At 37.5% G+C, this 15,000-nt stretch overlaps 1 protein-coding gene across 6 annotated transcripts in view; it reads right to left on the reverse strand.

The window, feature by feature from the left end:
* Positions 1 to 15,000, reverse strand: part of ntng1a (netrin g1a) — a 234,467-nt gene that overhangs the window by 195,438 nt on the left and 24,029 nt on the right. For all 6 annotated transcript variants that reach the window (XM_017725259.2, XM_017725258.2, XM_017725262.2 and 3 more), the window contains exon 2: positions 4,851 to 5,490. In XM_017725259.2, coding sequence (XP_017580748.1) covers positions 4,851 to 5,096 — 246 coding nt within the window. In that variant the 5' untranslated portion in view covers positions 5,097 to 5,490. The remainder of the gene's footprint in view (positions 1 to 4,850; positions 5,491 to 15,000) is intronic.

A 15,000-nucleotide genomic window follows, 5' to 3' on the forward strand; every position in this document is an offset into this window, starting at 1 on the left:
TTAATAAGGTACCGTATGGCATTAATAAGGTGTAATATACTATTAATAAGGTATTGTATTACATTAATAAGGTGTTATATGGCATTTATAAGGTGTTATATACCATTAATAAGGTACTGTATGGCATTAATAAGGTGTAATATACTATTAATAAGGTATTGTATTACATTAATAAGGTGTTATATGGCATTTATAAGGTGTTATACACCATTAATAAAGTACTGTATGACATTAATAAGGTGTAATATACTATTAATAAGGTATTGTATTACATTAATAAGGTGTTATATGGCATTCATAATAACATAATAACTGACAAGTTTATATAATAGCTTATACAGTAGTTTGCATCGTTAACTTGCGAGTTTTTTCATTTATTTTATGTTGGTCCGTTTATCATGAAATGTACGTACGCTGTAAAGAGCAGCAGGTGTTTTCAAATGATGTCAAAAACTGAAAAATAAAAATAGAAAATTCAAGGTTTTGTTCCAAGAGCAGCGAGATGTTAGTTGGTGATGGTGATGATTCCTGATTCACATCTCCTGAAACTTCACTCAGTCCACAGGAGCCACTGAACATGAGCACACTGTGACAGTGACCTGCCAAACAGGGAAAGGCCTTCCTCTGACCTTGGGAAATCTATCAGGCGGTCAGCGTTTTGAAAAGTGCCTGGGAGACGCAGGCCACTGAATAATGTATCCTATGAATAAAACACATTAGGTACAAAACATATTGAATAATTCACTTTTCAAAGGCCCCGGAGAGGCAGATATTAGCTCCTGTGTCACTCCGAGCTCTCATTGGCCGGCTAATGGAGCTCCTCTATTTTTACTCCTCAAATACAGTAAAGAAGCTGCTTTTCCCTCTTTACGCACACACACACACACACACACACACACACATTCAGATGGAGACTTTGATACACACACACAAACCCAAACACCAAAAACTTTAGAATCACTGTTTCCAATCAGATAAATGCAGGAAGGGACTCTAAAACTCTGGAACTTCATGTTCAGCTTCAACGTGCATGAAGGTGTGTAAAGAATGAGGAATAGAGCTTTATATGGTTCTATAATGACTGTGTGAGCTGTAGACTCATGGTTCCCAACCCGGATCCTGATGGACACCCAAACCACCCAACATGATTTTCGCATTTTCCTGGCAAAACACAGCCACTTCAGCTCGTTAAGGGATTCTCGATGAGCAGGTTAGTTTGATCAGGTGTGTTCAGAGCAGAGAGCAACACTTGACTGTGCAGGGCAGCACAGAACAGGACCAGGGATGGGGACCACCACTGTAGAAGATCAAGAACATCAAAAAGTGCAGAATGAGCTTCTAATAAAATGAATGACCAGAATGAAGCTCTAATAAAATTAAAATTCAGAATGAAGTTCTAATAAAATTAATATCCAGAATGAAGTTCTAATAAAATTAATTTCCTGAATGAAGTTCTAATAAAAGTAACACCCAGAATGAAGTTCTAATAAAATTAATATCAGAATGAAGTTCTAATAAAAGTAACACCCACAATGAAGTTCTAATAAAATTACCACCCAGAATGAAGTTCTAATAAAATTAATATCTGAGTTAAGTTCTAATAAAATTAATATCCTGAATGAAGTTCTAATAAAATTAATATCCGAGTTAAGTTCTAATAAAATTAATATCCTGAATGAAGTTCTAATAAAATTAACATATAGAATGAAGTTCTAATCAATAAAAAATTATGTAATAAAAAAAGATCTAATAAAATTAAGACCCAGACTAAATTTCTATTTTAAATGTATTACTAATATAAATTTTCAGAGCAATATTATAAAAAAGATCAAAGTTCCAACTATAAGCTTCATCATATTTAAAATGTGGTGATTCAATAAATTAATATAACAACAAAATGCTGTAAAACAATAATTACAATATATTATGTATTATGTGAAAATCCCGGAAACAGAGAACGAAGTGTAAAAATTCCTTCTGGTGTCCAGTTTATGTTTATAAACGCCAGTCAATGACACTGAAAATGCTCTTACATAATAAAATAACAGCCGTCATTAATCTAACAGAAGATTTCAGACTGTTGATCAGCAGCGTTTACACACATTCAAGCACAAACACACGTCCTGGGGGAAGAACTCCTCATCCTCCTGAAGCGAGGGAACAGAGCCGAAATGAAGAAAAGCTCATAAACACACTTTTCTAATTAAACTCTTCAGCCTGCTCTGCTTCCCCGGAACAAACTCAGCTTTACTCCTGAAACGCTTTCAAACACTGGAGTGCTCCTCTCTTCCCTCCTTCTCCACTCCCTCCTTTTCTCCTGCTAATGAAAGCCAAGCTGCCACACAAAGGCCTTTAACAAAGAGCCCAAAACTAAAGCTCCAATTACATCTTCTGTATGCCTCGAAATCAAAGACCCTGTCCCCTCACAGTGGAGCAATAATACTGACACATGCTCAGATCAGAATTAGCTGGAGATTTTAACTGTGGTGAATGCACCTCTACAGCCAAATAACCAACCATATGGCTGAAAACCGTGATGTTTCAGCTGCACTCTCTGCTGCCTCGGCCACAGTTCAGTTGGGAAAATTTCTGCCCTGCTAGATCTGCCCCAGTCAACTGTAAGTGCTATTATTGTGAAATGGAAGCTTCTACTGCAGGGGTCTTTAATTAAGTTCAATTAGGTCCAGTTAGAGAAAACTTCTTCAAGCAAAGGTCCTGAACATCATAAAGTCTAACTTGCATCATGACTCAGTGTCTATATTGTATGGGTCAGTCGTGGGCTGGAGGTAAGTGAACCAGCCTTGTGACTGGACGGTCGCTGGTTTGATCCCCTGAGCCGACAGACCGTGACTAAGGGGGCCTGAACAAGACACAACGACCCCAACTGCTCCCCGGGCTCTGTGGATAGGGCTGCCCACCGCTCTGGGCAAGGGTACTCACTGCCCCTAGTGTGTGTGTTCACTAGTGTGTATGTGGTGTTTCACTGCATACATGGGTTAAATGCAGAGGTGAAATTTCCCCGTTGTGGGAATAAGGGTTTCTTAATCTTAATACTGAAGTAGTAGGAATATCAGCATCTTATACAGCCTAAGATCACTATGCTCAATGCCAAGTGTCAGCTGGAGGGGTGTAAAGCACCACCACTGGACTCCGGAGCAGTGGAAACGTGTTCTGTCGCGCTTCACTGTCATTCCGTCTGATGGATCAGTCTGGGTTTGGTGGATGCCACGAGATGCTACCTACCGGAATGCATAGTGCCAACAGTAAAGTTTGGTGGAGGAGGGATGATGGGCTGGGCTGTTTCTCAGGGTTTGGCCCCTTAGTTCCAGTGAAGGGTGATGTTAGTAGTACAGCCCAGTAGTACAAAGACATTTTAGACAATTATATGCTTCCAGATTTGTGTCAGCGGTTTGGGGAAGAGCCTTCCCTCTTCCAACATGAGTCCCTGTGCACAAAGTGGGTTTGACATATTTGGTGTAGAGCAACCATTGGTCAGCTCAGCTTGAGTGCTCTGTGGTGGTCCAGTGGGAGTTCGGCCCATCAAAGAACAGGGTGAAAGAGGGCTAACAAAGTATGCAGAGAAACAAATGAACTACAAAATGCATCTTCTTATTCCGTTCAAACCAAATTTACAGTAGATCTAAATCTCTGAACTTCACGTGACAAGAAATCAAAACTTAAATGTATATTTTAGTGTGACCACTGTCTGAACTAATTCAGTAGAATGCTTCATAAAGATTGATTATGCTTAAAAAAGACATTATATTTATTATGATACATGCACAAGTATAATTATTATTATTATTATTATTATTACTGTCTTTTTATTGTTGTGGTGCCACTGGGCCTCATGAGTATTAACTCAGCGCTTCTGCTGCTTGTGACTGCAAACGACGCCCAGATCCATCCCATATGCTCTGCACCACTACAGAAGGTAGTACCAGCTCAGCATATGTGATATAATGAACAGATTTCACATTTTACAAGTCATTTTACTTTGGGTAATTGTGCCTCGCTTCCTTTTTTTTTCTGTACCAGCTGCATGCAGTCTGTACTTTCACAGGACCGTGAGTGCTTTTCATGAGCAGTGAGGACACATTTCTCAAGGCTTGACTGATGCTAAGGTGAGCCCAGTGAAATGTTCTTCTTTTTTTGTGTTTTAACGTATTTGCAGAACCTGCTACACCTTTCTTGGCCACTTTATCACTAGTTTGAGGAAGTACAAGGTAGGTGTTTCTAATAAAGTGGCCAATAAGTGGAAGCAAAAGGTAGGTGTTTCCAATAAAGTGGCCAGTTAGAGGAAGCAAAAGGTAGGTGTTTCCAATAAAGTGGCCAGTTAGAGGAAGCAAAAGGTAGGTGTTTCTAATAAAGTGGCCAGCTAGAGGAAGCACAAGGCAGGTGTTTCTAATAAAGTGGCCAGTGAGTGGAAGTACAATGTAGGTGTTTCTAATAAAGTGGCCAGTTGGTGGAATTACAAGGTAGGTGTTTCTGATAAAGTGGCCAGTGAGTGGAAGCACAAGGCTGGTATTTCTAATATAGTGGCCAGTAAGTAGAAGCACAAGGTAGGTGTTTCTAATAAAGTGGCCAGTGAGTGGAAGCACAAGGTCGGTGTTTCTAATAAAGTGGCCAGTGAGTGGAAGCACAAGGTCGGTGTTTCTAATAAAGTGGCCAGTGAGTGGAAGCACAAGGTCAGTGTTTCTAATAAAGTGGCCAGTTAGAGGAAGCACAAGGTCAGGGTTTCATCAAGTTTATAACAAATGGGTTTCTGGTTAAACAACAACAGCTTTAAATACCATAAACACCGTAAACGCTCGGTGCACTTTGACCTCAGCGAGCCCACTTTCACTCACCAGTGCGCAGTACGTCTCCGGCGGATCCCCGCAGGTGATGTTGGGCGGGTCCAGGGTCACTTTCAGGTACTTGGTCATGTCGGTGGCCTCGGGCTGACAGGCCATGTAATCCCAGGTGAGCCCCTCGTCCGTGTACACCTGCGACTTGCATATGTCATAGTGTCCCCAGGTGGTGGGGTAATGCTGCATGGCCAGGCAAAGGCCAGGCCAAATCACCTGCACAGTCAACACTAGCCACATACTCATGGCTTTCTGCGGGAACTCGCACTAATAGGGCTGCTTTATGTTACAGAAAGAAGTCCCAGTGCTCCGAGGTCCTCTCTTACGAGCCGAGAGAGTGATGGAGAGTCAGGAAATGAAGCAGCTTTGGGCTGAGTTTATGAAATAATCCCAGATTTGGTGAGAAAAAGGTGCCAAAGTGGATGCAGCATGCTTCAGGACCACGGACAGCAGACTAATGGAACTATCTGGCGTGTGCTCTCTTGGGGTCCTTGCACTGGAAGAGATAGGGGGAGTGCAGAAAAGGAGAGATGGGAAGTCTTCTGATATGCGGACGAACCGACTTCCAGCGTTTGACTGACAGACGTCTCAGCTCAGCTTCCCGTCAATCATCCCTCTTTTCCTGTCTGGCTGCTGCGCTCTGGAAGGAGAACAGAGGGAGAAAAAGAAGGTGAGGGTGTGAAAGAGGGGCAATAAAGGCTGATAGCTGGAGATGGGGGGATGAACACTGTCTCACAGGGGAATATCAGAAATATCACATATCCAAAAGGCCATCAGAGAGAACATAATCTCCAGCTCTCAACACCGTCCATGCTGTATATACCCTCCTAAAAACGACGGTTCTTCAGTAAAGACAGTAGCTCTGTACAGAACCATGAACGCTCAAAACAATAACTGGTCCTTTGCATGGTGAGATGGTTCTTCATGTTGATGGACAAAGCGCCCTAGATGCTTATATGTCAAATCTTTCTGTAGCACCAAAAGGGGTTCTGTTATTGTTAGGATCTCAAGCTTGCAAGCATAGAACCATAGGCAACACTTTCTCCATCAATCTGAAGAACCATTTCATTATGCAAAGAACCATTTGAGCATGCACATGGTTCTTGAAGAGTTTAACGTTCTGTGCATGAACCACTGCCTTTATTAAGGAACCCTTGAAGAGCCATCTTTTTAAGAGGGTACTTCTATTTTGTCACAAGCAAAAGCTTAAAAACAGTCAATAAAAATAAATTGATTAATAAAACAGGAGGAAACACAAAATGCAGTCAAAAAAAATCACTGCAACACGTCTATCGTTGATGTGAAATAGTAATCACCCCCCCCCCCCCCCGCCCCCCCCCCTGACTTTACTGGCTTTTGTAGGGTTTAACGGTTTAACGGGTTTGAAGATTTGTGCAAATTCAGCAGCTTTAAATGCTTTAAGCAACATTACAACTCAATATTAATCATGTCAACAAAGCTTCTATGTGCTTAGTTGAAAGCCACGAACAAGTCATGTACAAATGTTACTATAGTAACACGATATCTGGAGCTACACAAAGAGTGAAGTGAACTGTACAAGGGCACCAAACGCTTCTCTCACACTGCCTTCCTTCACGCTTCCCTCCATCAGTTCCAGAGCAACACATAGCACTGTTAATCAAAACAGCTGTCCTTTTGAACTGCAGCCGTATGTGGTATACATACAGGTTATAACACACACACACACACACACACACACACACTGCTTCAGATTAAATTGACCAGATACAACACAAACACTGTCCATAGAGACATGACCATGGCTTTGCTAAGGTCTGACAGAGCACTCCAATATAGGTGATATACACCCCCACATTCAGTCTAACGAGAAACTGTAGAACGGACTCGGTTTATATCACAATACCTACATTTAGAGTCGGTTATTCATTCAGTCTAATGAGAAACTGTAGAACAGACTCGGTTTATATCACAATACCTACATTTAGAGCCGGTTATTCATTCAGTCTAATGAGAAACTGTAGAACGGACTCGGTTTATATCACAATACCTACATTTAGAATCGGTTATTCATTCAGTCTAATGAGAAACTGTAGAACGGACTCGGTTTATAGCACAATACCTACATTTAGAGCCGGTTATTCATTCAGTCTAATGAGAAACTGTAGAACGGACTCGGTTTATATCACAATACCTACATTTAGAGTCGGTTATTCATTCAGTCTAACGAGAAATTGTAGAACAGACTCGGTTTATATCACAATACCTACATTTAGAGTCGGTTATTCATTCAGTCTAACGAGAAACTGTAGAACGGACTCGGTTTATATCACAATACCTACATTTAGAGTCGGTTATTCATTCAGCCTAATGAGAAACAGTAGAACGGACTCGGTTTATATCACAATACCTACATTTAGAGTCGGTTATTCATTCAGTCTAACGAGAAACTGTAGAACAGACTCGGTTTATATCACAATACCTACATTTAGAGTCGGTTATTCATTCAGCCTAATGAGAAACTGTAGAACAGACTCGGTGTATATCACAATACCTACATTTAGAGTCGGTTATTCATTCAGTCTAATGAGAAACTGTAGAACGGACTCGGTTTATATCACAATACCTACATTTAGAGTCGGTTATTCATTCAGTCTAATGAGAAACTGTAGAACAGACTCGGTTTATATCACAATACCTACATTTAGAATCGGTTATTCATTCAGTCTAATGAGAAACTGTAGAACGGACTCGGTTTATATCACAATACCTACATTTAGAGTCGGTTATTCATTCAGTCTAATGAGAAACTGTAGAACAGACTCGGTTTATATCACAATACCTACATTTAGAGTCGGTTATTCATTCAGTCTAATGAGAAACTGTAGAACAGACTCGGTTTATATCACAATACCTACATTTAGAGTCGGTTATTCATTCAGTCTAATGAGAAACTGTAGAACGGACTCGGTTTATATCACAATACCTACATTTAGAGTCGGTTATTCATTCAGTCTAATGAGAAACTGTAGAACGGACTCGGTTTATATCACAATACCTACATTTAGAGTCGGTTATTCATTCAGCCTAATGAGAAACTGTAGAACAGACTCGGTTTATATCACAATACCTACATTTAGAGTCGGTTATTCATTCAGTCTAATGAGAAACTGTAGAACGGACTCGGTTTATATCACAATACCTACATTTAGAGCCGGTTATTCATTCAGCCTAATGAGAAACTGTAGAACGGACTCGGTTTATATCACAATACCTACATTTAGAGTCGGTTATTCATTCAGCCTAATGAGAAACTGTAGAACGGACTCGGTTTATATCACAATACCTACATTTAGAGTCGGTTATTCATTCAGCCTAATGAGAAACTGTAGAACGGACTCGGTTTATATCACAATACCTACATTTAGAGCCGGTTATTCATTCAGCCTAATGAGAAACTGTAGAACGGACTCGGTTTATATCACAATACCTACATTTAGAGTCGGTTATTCATTCAGTCTAATGAGAAACTGTAGAACGGACTCGGTTTATATCACAATACCTACATTTAGAGTCGGTTATTCATTCAGTCTAATGAGAAACTGTAGAACAGACTCGGTTTATATCACAATACCTACATTTAGAGTCGGTTATTCATTCAGTCTAATGAGAAACTGTAGAACAGACTCGGTTTATATCACAATACCTACATTTAGAGTCGGTTATTCATTCAGTCTAATGAGAAACTGTAGAACGGACTCGGTTTATATCACAATACCTACATTTAGAGTCGGTTATTCATTCAGCCTAATGAGAAACTGTAGAACGGACTCGGTTTGTATCACAATACCTACATTTAGAGTCGGTTATTCATTCAGTCTAATGAGAAACTGTAGAACGGACTCGGTTTATATCACAATACCTACATTTAGAGTCGGTTATTCATTCAGTCTAATGAGAAACTGTAGAACGGACTCGGTTTATATCACAATACCTACATTTAGAGTCGGTTATTCATTCAGTCTAATGAGAAACTGTAGAACGGACTCGGTTTATATCACAATACCTACATTTAGAGTCGGTTATTCATTCAGCCTAATGAGAAACTGTAGAACAGACTCGGTTTATATCACAATACCTACATTTAGAGTCGGTTATTCATTCAGTCTAATGAGAAACTGTAGAACAGACTCGGTTTATATCACAATACCTACATTTAGAGTCGGTTATTCATTCAGTCTAATGAGAAACTGTAGAACAGACTCGGTTTATATCACAATACCTACATTTAGAGTCGGTTATTCATTCAGTCTAATGAGAAACTGTAGAACGGACTCGGTTTATATCACAATACCTACATTTAGAGTCGGTTATTCATTCAGTCTAATGAGAAACTGTAGAACGGACTCGGTTTATATCACAATACCTACATTTAGAGTCAGTTATTCATTCAGTCTAATGAGAAACTGTAGAACGGACTCGGTTTATATCACAATACCTACATTTAGAGTCGGTTATTCATTCAGTCTAATGAGAAACTGTAGAACGGACTCGGTTTATATCACAATACCTACATTTAGAGTCGGTTATTCATTCAGTCTAACGAGAAACTGTAGAACAGACTCGGTTTATATCACAATACCTACATTTAGAGTCGGTTATTCATTCAGTCTAATGAGAAACTGTAGAACGGACTCGGTTTATATCACAATACCTACATTTAGAGTCGGTTATTCATTCAGTCTAATGAGAAACTGTAGAACGGACTCGGTTTATATCACAAAACCTACATTTAGAGCCGGTTATTCATTCAGTCTAATGAGAAACTGTAGAACAGACTCGGTTTATATCACAATACCTACATTTAGAGCCGGTTATTCATTCAGTCTAATGAGAAACTGTAGAACAGACTCGGTTTATATCACAATACCTACATTTAGAGTCGGTTATTCATTCAGCCTAATGAGAAACTGTAGAACGGACTCGGTTTATATCACAATACCTACATTTAGAGCCGGTTATTCATTCAGTCTAATGAGAAACTGTAGAACGGACTCGGTTTATATCACAATACCTACATTTAGAGCCGGTTATTCATTCAGCCTAATGAGAAACTGTAGAACGGACTCGGTTTATATCACAATACCTACATTTAGAGTCGGTTATTCATTCAGTCTAATGAGAAACTGTAGAACGGACTCGGTTTATATCACAATACCTACATTTAGAGTCGGTTATTCATTCAGTCTAATGAGAAACTGTAGAACAGACTCGGTTTATATCACAATACCTACATTTAGAGTCGGTTATTCATTCAGTCTAATGAGAAACTGTAGAACAGACTGGGTTTATATCACAATACCTACATTTAGAGTCGGTTATTCATTCAGCCTAATGAGAAACTGTAGAACAGACTCGGTTTATATCATAATACCTACATTTAGAGCCGGTTATTCATTCAGTCTAATGAGAAACTGTAGAACGGACTCGGTTTATATCACAATACCTACATTTAGAGTCGGTTATTCATTCAGTCTAATGAGAAACTGTAGAACGGACTCGGTTTATATCACAATACCTACATTTAGAGTCGGTTATTCATTCAGTCTAATGAGAAACTGTAGAACGGACTGGGTTTATATCACAATACCTACATTTAGAGTCGGTTATTCATTCAGTCTAATGAGAAACTGTAGAACGGACTCGGTTTATATCACAATACCTACATTTAGAGTCGGTTATTCATTCAGTCTAATGAGAAACTGTAGAACGGACTCGGTTTATATCACAATACCTACATTTAGAGTCGGTTATTCATTCAGCCTAATGAGAAACTGTAGAACAGACTCGGTTTATATCACAATACCTACATTTAGAGTCGGTTATTCATTCAGTCTAATGAGAAACTGTAGAACGGACTCGGTTTATATCACAATACCTACATTTAGAGTCGGTTATTCATTCAGTCTAATGAGAAACTGTAGAACAGACTCGGTTTATATCACAATACCTACATTTAGAGTCGGTTATTCATTCAGTCTAATGAGAAACTGTAGAACGGACTGGGTTTATATCACAATACCTACATTTAGAGTCGGTTATTCATTCAGTCTAATGAGAAACTGTAGAACGGACTCGGTTTATATCACAATACCTACATTTAGAGTCGGTTATTCATTCAGTCTAATGAGAAACTGTAGAACGGACTCGGTTTATATCACAATACCTACATTTAGAGTCGGTTATTCATTCAGTCTAATGAGAAACTGTAGAACGGACTCGGTTTATATCACAATACCTACATTTAGAGTCGGTTATTCATTCAGCCTAATGAGAAACTGTAGAACGGACTCGGTTTATATCACAATACCTACATTTAGAGTCGGTTATTCATTCAGTCTAATGAGAAACTGTAGAACGGACTCGGTTTATATCACAATACCTACATTTAGAGTCGGTTATTCATTCAGTCTAATGAGAAACTGTAGAACGGACTCGGTTTATATCACAATACCTACATTTAGAGTCGGTTATTCATTCAGTCTAATGAGAAACTGTAGAACGGACTCGGTTTATATCACAATACCTACATTTAGAGTCGGTTATTCATTCAGCCTAATGAGAAACTGTAGAACAGACTCGGTTTATATCACAATACCTACATTTAGAGTCGGTTATTCATTCAGTCTAATGAGAAACTGTAGAACAGACTCGGTTTATATCACAATACCTACATTTAGAGTCGGTTATTCATTCAGTCTAATGAGAAACTGTAGAACGGACTCGGTTTATATCACAATACCTACATTTAGAGTCAGTTATTCATTCAGCCTAATGAGAAACTGTAGAACGGACTCGGTTTATATCACAATACCTACATTTAGAGTCGGTTATTCATTCAGTCTAATGAGAAACTGTAGAACGGACTCGGTTTATATCACAATACCTACATTTAGAGTCGGTTATTCATTCAGTCTAACGAGAAACTGTAGAACAGACTCGGTTTATATCACAATACCTACATTTAGAGTCGGTTATTCATTCAGTCTAATGAGAAACTGTAGAACGGACTCGGTTTATATCACAATACCTACATTTAGAGTCGGTTATTCATTCAGTCTAATGAGAAACTGTAGAACAGACTCGGTTTATATCACAAAACCTACATTTAGAGCCGGTTATTCATTCAGTCTAATGAGAAACTGTAGAACAGACTCGGTTTATATCACAAAACCTACATTTAGAGCCGGTTATTCATTCAGTCTAATGAGAAACTGTAGAACGGACTCGGTTTATATCACAATACCTACATTTAGAGTCGGTTATTCATTCAGTCTAATGAGAAACTGTAGAACGGACTCGGTTTATATCACAATACCTACATTTAGAGCCGGTTATTCATTCAGTCTAATGAGAAACTGTAGAACAGACTTGGTTTATATCACAATACCTACATTTAGAGTCGGTTATTCATTCAGCCTAATGAGAAACTGTAGAACGGACTCGGTTTATATCACAATACCTACATTTAGAGCCGGTTATTCATTCAGTCTAATGAGAAACTGTAGAACGGACTCGGTTTATATCACAATACTTACATTTAGAGTCGGTTATTCATTCAGTCTAATGAGAAACTGTAGAACAGACTCGGTTTATATCACAATACCTACATTTAGAGTCGGTTATTCATTCAGTCTAATGAGAAACTGTAGAACGGACTCGGTTTATATCACAATACCTACATTTAGAGCTCTACGTGACTTCCAGCTAAATCAGACTTAATAGATAACAAGCACTGCAGATGAAAAACCTTTCACTGCCTTTTAAGACTGGATTGTCGTTGTTTGTGTTGTTGGTGTTCATTTGCTGACAGTTTATTTCCCACTTTTAATTAAATCTGCATGATTGTCTTCCTGAGCCTTGTTTTAATGGGTCGCTGTTAAAACATTAATAGTCTCGTAATCGCGACGCCAAGGGGAGCTTTAACGGAACTGCTGGAATTTTTGCGGAAAGCATAAAAGTGGGTGAAATTGTTTTATCAAGCGTGTAATTCACGCCTTGGATCCTGAAAATGAATCGCTCTCAAAGAAAAATCCCCACACAAAGAGAAACAATTCAGAAAAGCGGCACAATGGGAAAGCTGCTGCTATCGGCCCTCGTAAGAGCTGTGAAACAAAAGCAGTAACAAAAACAATATGAACTAATCTGAATGATTCATTTATGCCTCCACTATTTATATTCATGAATTTAATATCATTTTTCATTGGGCTGTGGTCGCATTCAGCCTTTAATCCGTCTGAATTCAGAGCGTTTGTGTGTGTTGACCTCTGCACCGAGGAAACGTCCGAAACACTCGAGATCTGTCCGCTTGTTATCACCTCTTGTCTCTGGGCTCTGGCTAATCAATGGGCAGCGCACTGACACGCTGCGGGCAGTAAGAACACAGCCACGCTCTAACGGCTCTGAAATGGACACAGAGAGGCTTTTTTAAGCCCTGACCAAAGCATGTGTGTATACAGTACCAGTGTAGTGGTCAGTAGGGAAAACTATATGGCCTATACCCACCACTGAGGAAATTCACCGAACATGCTCTCCCTTTTACAGTCCCTTAATAATAATAATAATAATAATAGTCATAACAATAATAATATTGAATAATGGTTATTCATACAGCACCTTTCAGACTTTATAAACAGCTCAAAGTGCTTTACAGTACAAAGTGAAAACGAGAGATGATGAAGAGAAAAAAGATAAAAATAAAAACAAAAAATAGTAAACAAATAATAAACAGCAGGAAAGGGATGTTTGATAATTAGAACTAAAAAGCACAAAATAAAAGTATAAATAAAAAAGTATAAATAAAAAAGGAAAATAAAAAAGGAAAATAAAGTGCTTCAACTTCAGTCCTACATTGTTAATAATCAAACTTTTACAGAATTTTCCACAGTACTGTATTTATCATTTTATTAAACCACCTCATCTTATATTTATATATTCGGTAATAACTCAGCACATTACTGTGAGGTTGATGTTGAGCTGTATTGCACAGCATTATGAGATGTGACGGTTAAAAAAAGGCGTAAACATTTTTGTTTTAGAACAATTCAGATCATGATATTTTATTTATGTAATTATTTATTTTTAAGTGATGGAGCACTGAAATACTTATTGTTATTGTTATAAGAATTTTTATAAATATTGCATTGTTATACGAATTGTTATAAGTATTTTATTGTTAAAAGAATGGTTAGAAGTATTGTATTGTTATAAGAACTGTTATAAGTATTGTATTGTTATAAGAACTGTTATAAGTATTGTATTATTATAAGAACTGTTATAAGTATTGTATTGTTATATGAACTGTTATAGGTATTGTATTGTTATAAGAACTGTTATAAGTATTGTATTGTTATAAGAACTGTTATAAGTATTGTATTATTATAAGAACTGTTATAAGTATTGTATTGTTATATGAACTGTTATAGGTATTGTATTGTTATAAGAACTGTTATAAGTATTGTATCGTTATATGAACTGTTATAGGTATTGTATTGTTATGAGAACTGTTATAGGTATTGTATTGTTATAAGAACTGTTATAAGTATTGTATTGTTATAAGAACTGTTATAGGTATTGTATTGTTATAAGAACTGTTATAGGTATTGTATTGTTATAAGAACTGTTATAAGTATTGTATTGTTATAAGAACTGTTATAGGTATTGTATTGTTATAAGAACTGTTATAGGTATTGTATTGTTATAAGAACTGTTATAGGTATTGTATTTTTATACGAACTGTTATAAGTATTGTATCATTATAAGAACTGTTATAGGTATTGTATTGTTATAAGAACTGTTATAAGTATTGTATTGTTATAAGAACTGTTATAGGTATTGTATTGTTATAAGAACTGTTATAAGTATTGTATCATTATAAGAACTGTTATAGGTATTGTATTGTTATAAGAACTGTTATAAGTATTGTATTGTTATAAGAACTGTTATAGGTATTGTATCATTATAAGAACTGTTATAGGTATTGTATTGTTATAAGAACTGTTATAGGTATTGTATTGTTATAAGAACTGTTATAAGTATTGTATTGTTATAATAACTGTTATAGGTATTGTATTGTTATAAGAACTGTTATAAGTATTGTATTGTTATAAGA

Source organism: Pygocentrus nattereri, chromosome 3 (genome assembly GCF_015220715.1).
Source record: "Pygocentrus nattereri isolate fPygNat1 chromosome 3, fPygNat1.pri, whole genome shotgun sequence".
Taxonomy (NCBI): Eukaryota; Metazoa; Chordata; class Actinopteri; order Characiformes; family Serrasalmidae; genus Pygocentrus; species Pygocentrus nattereri.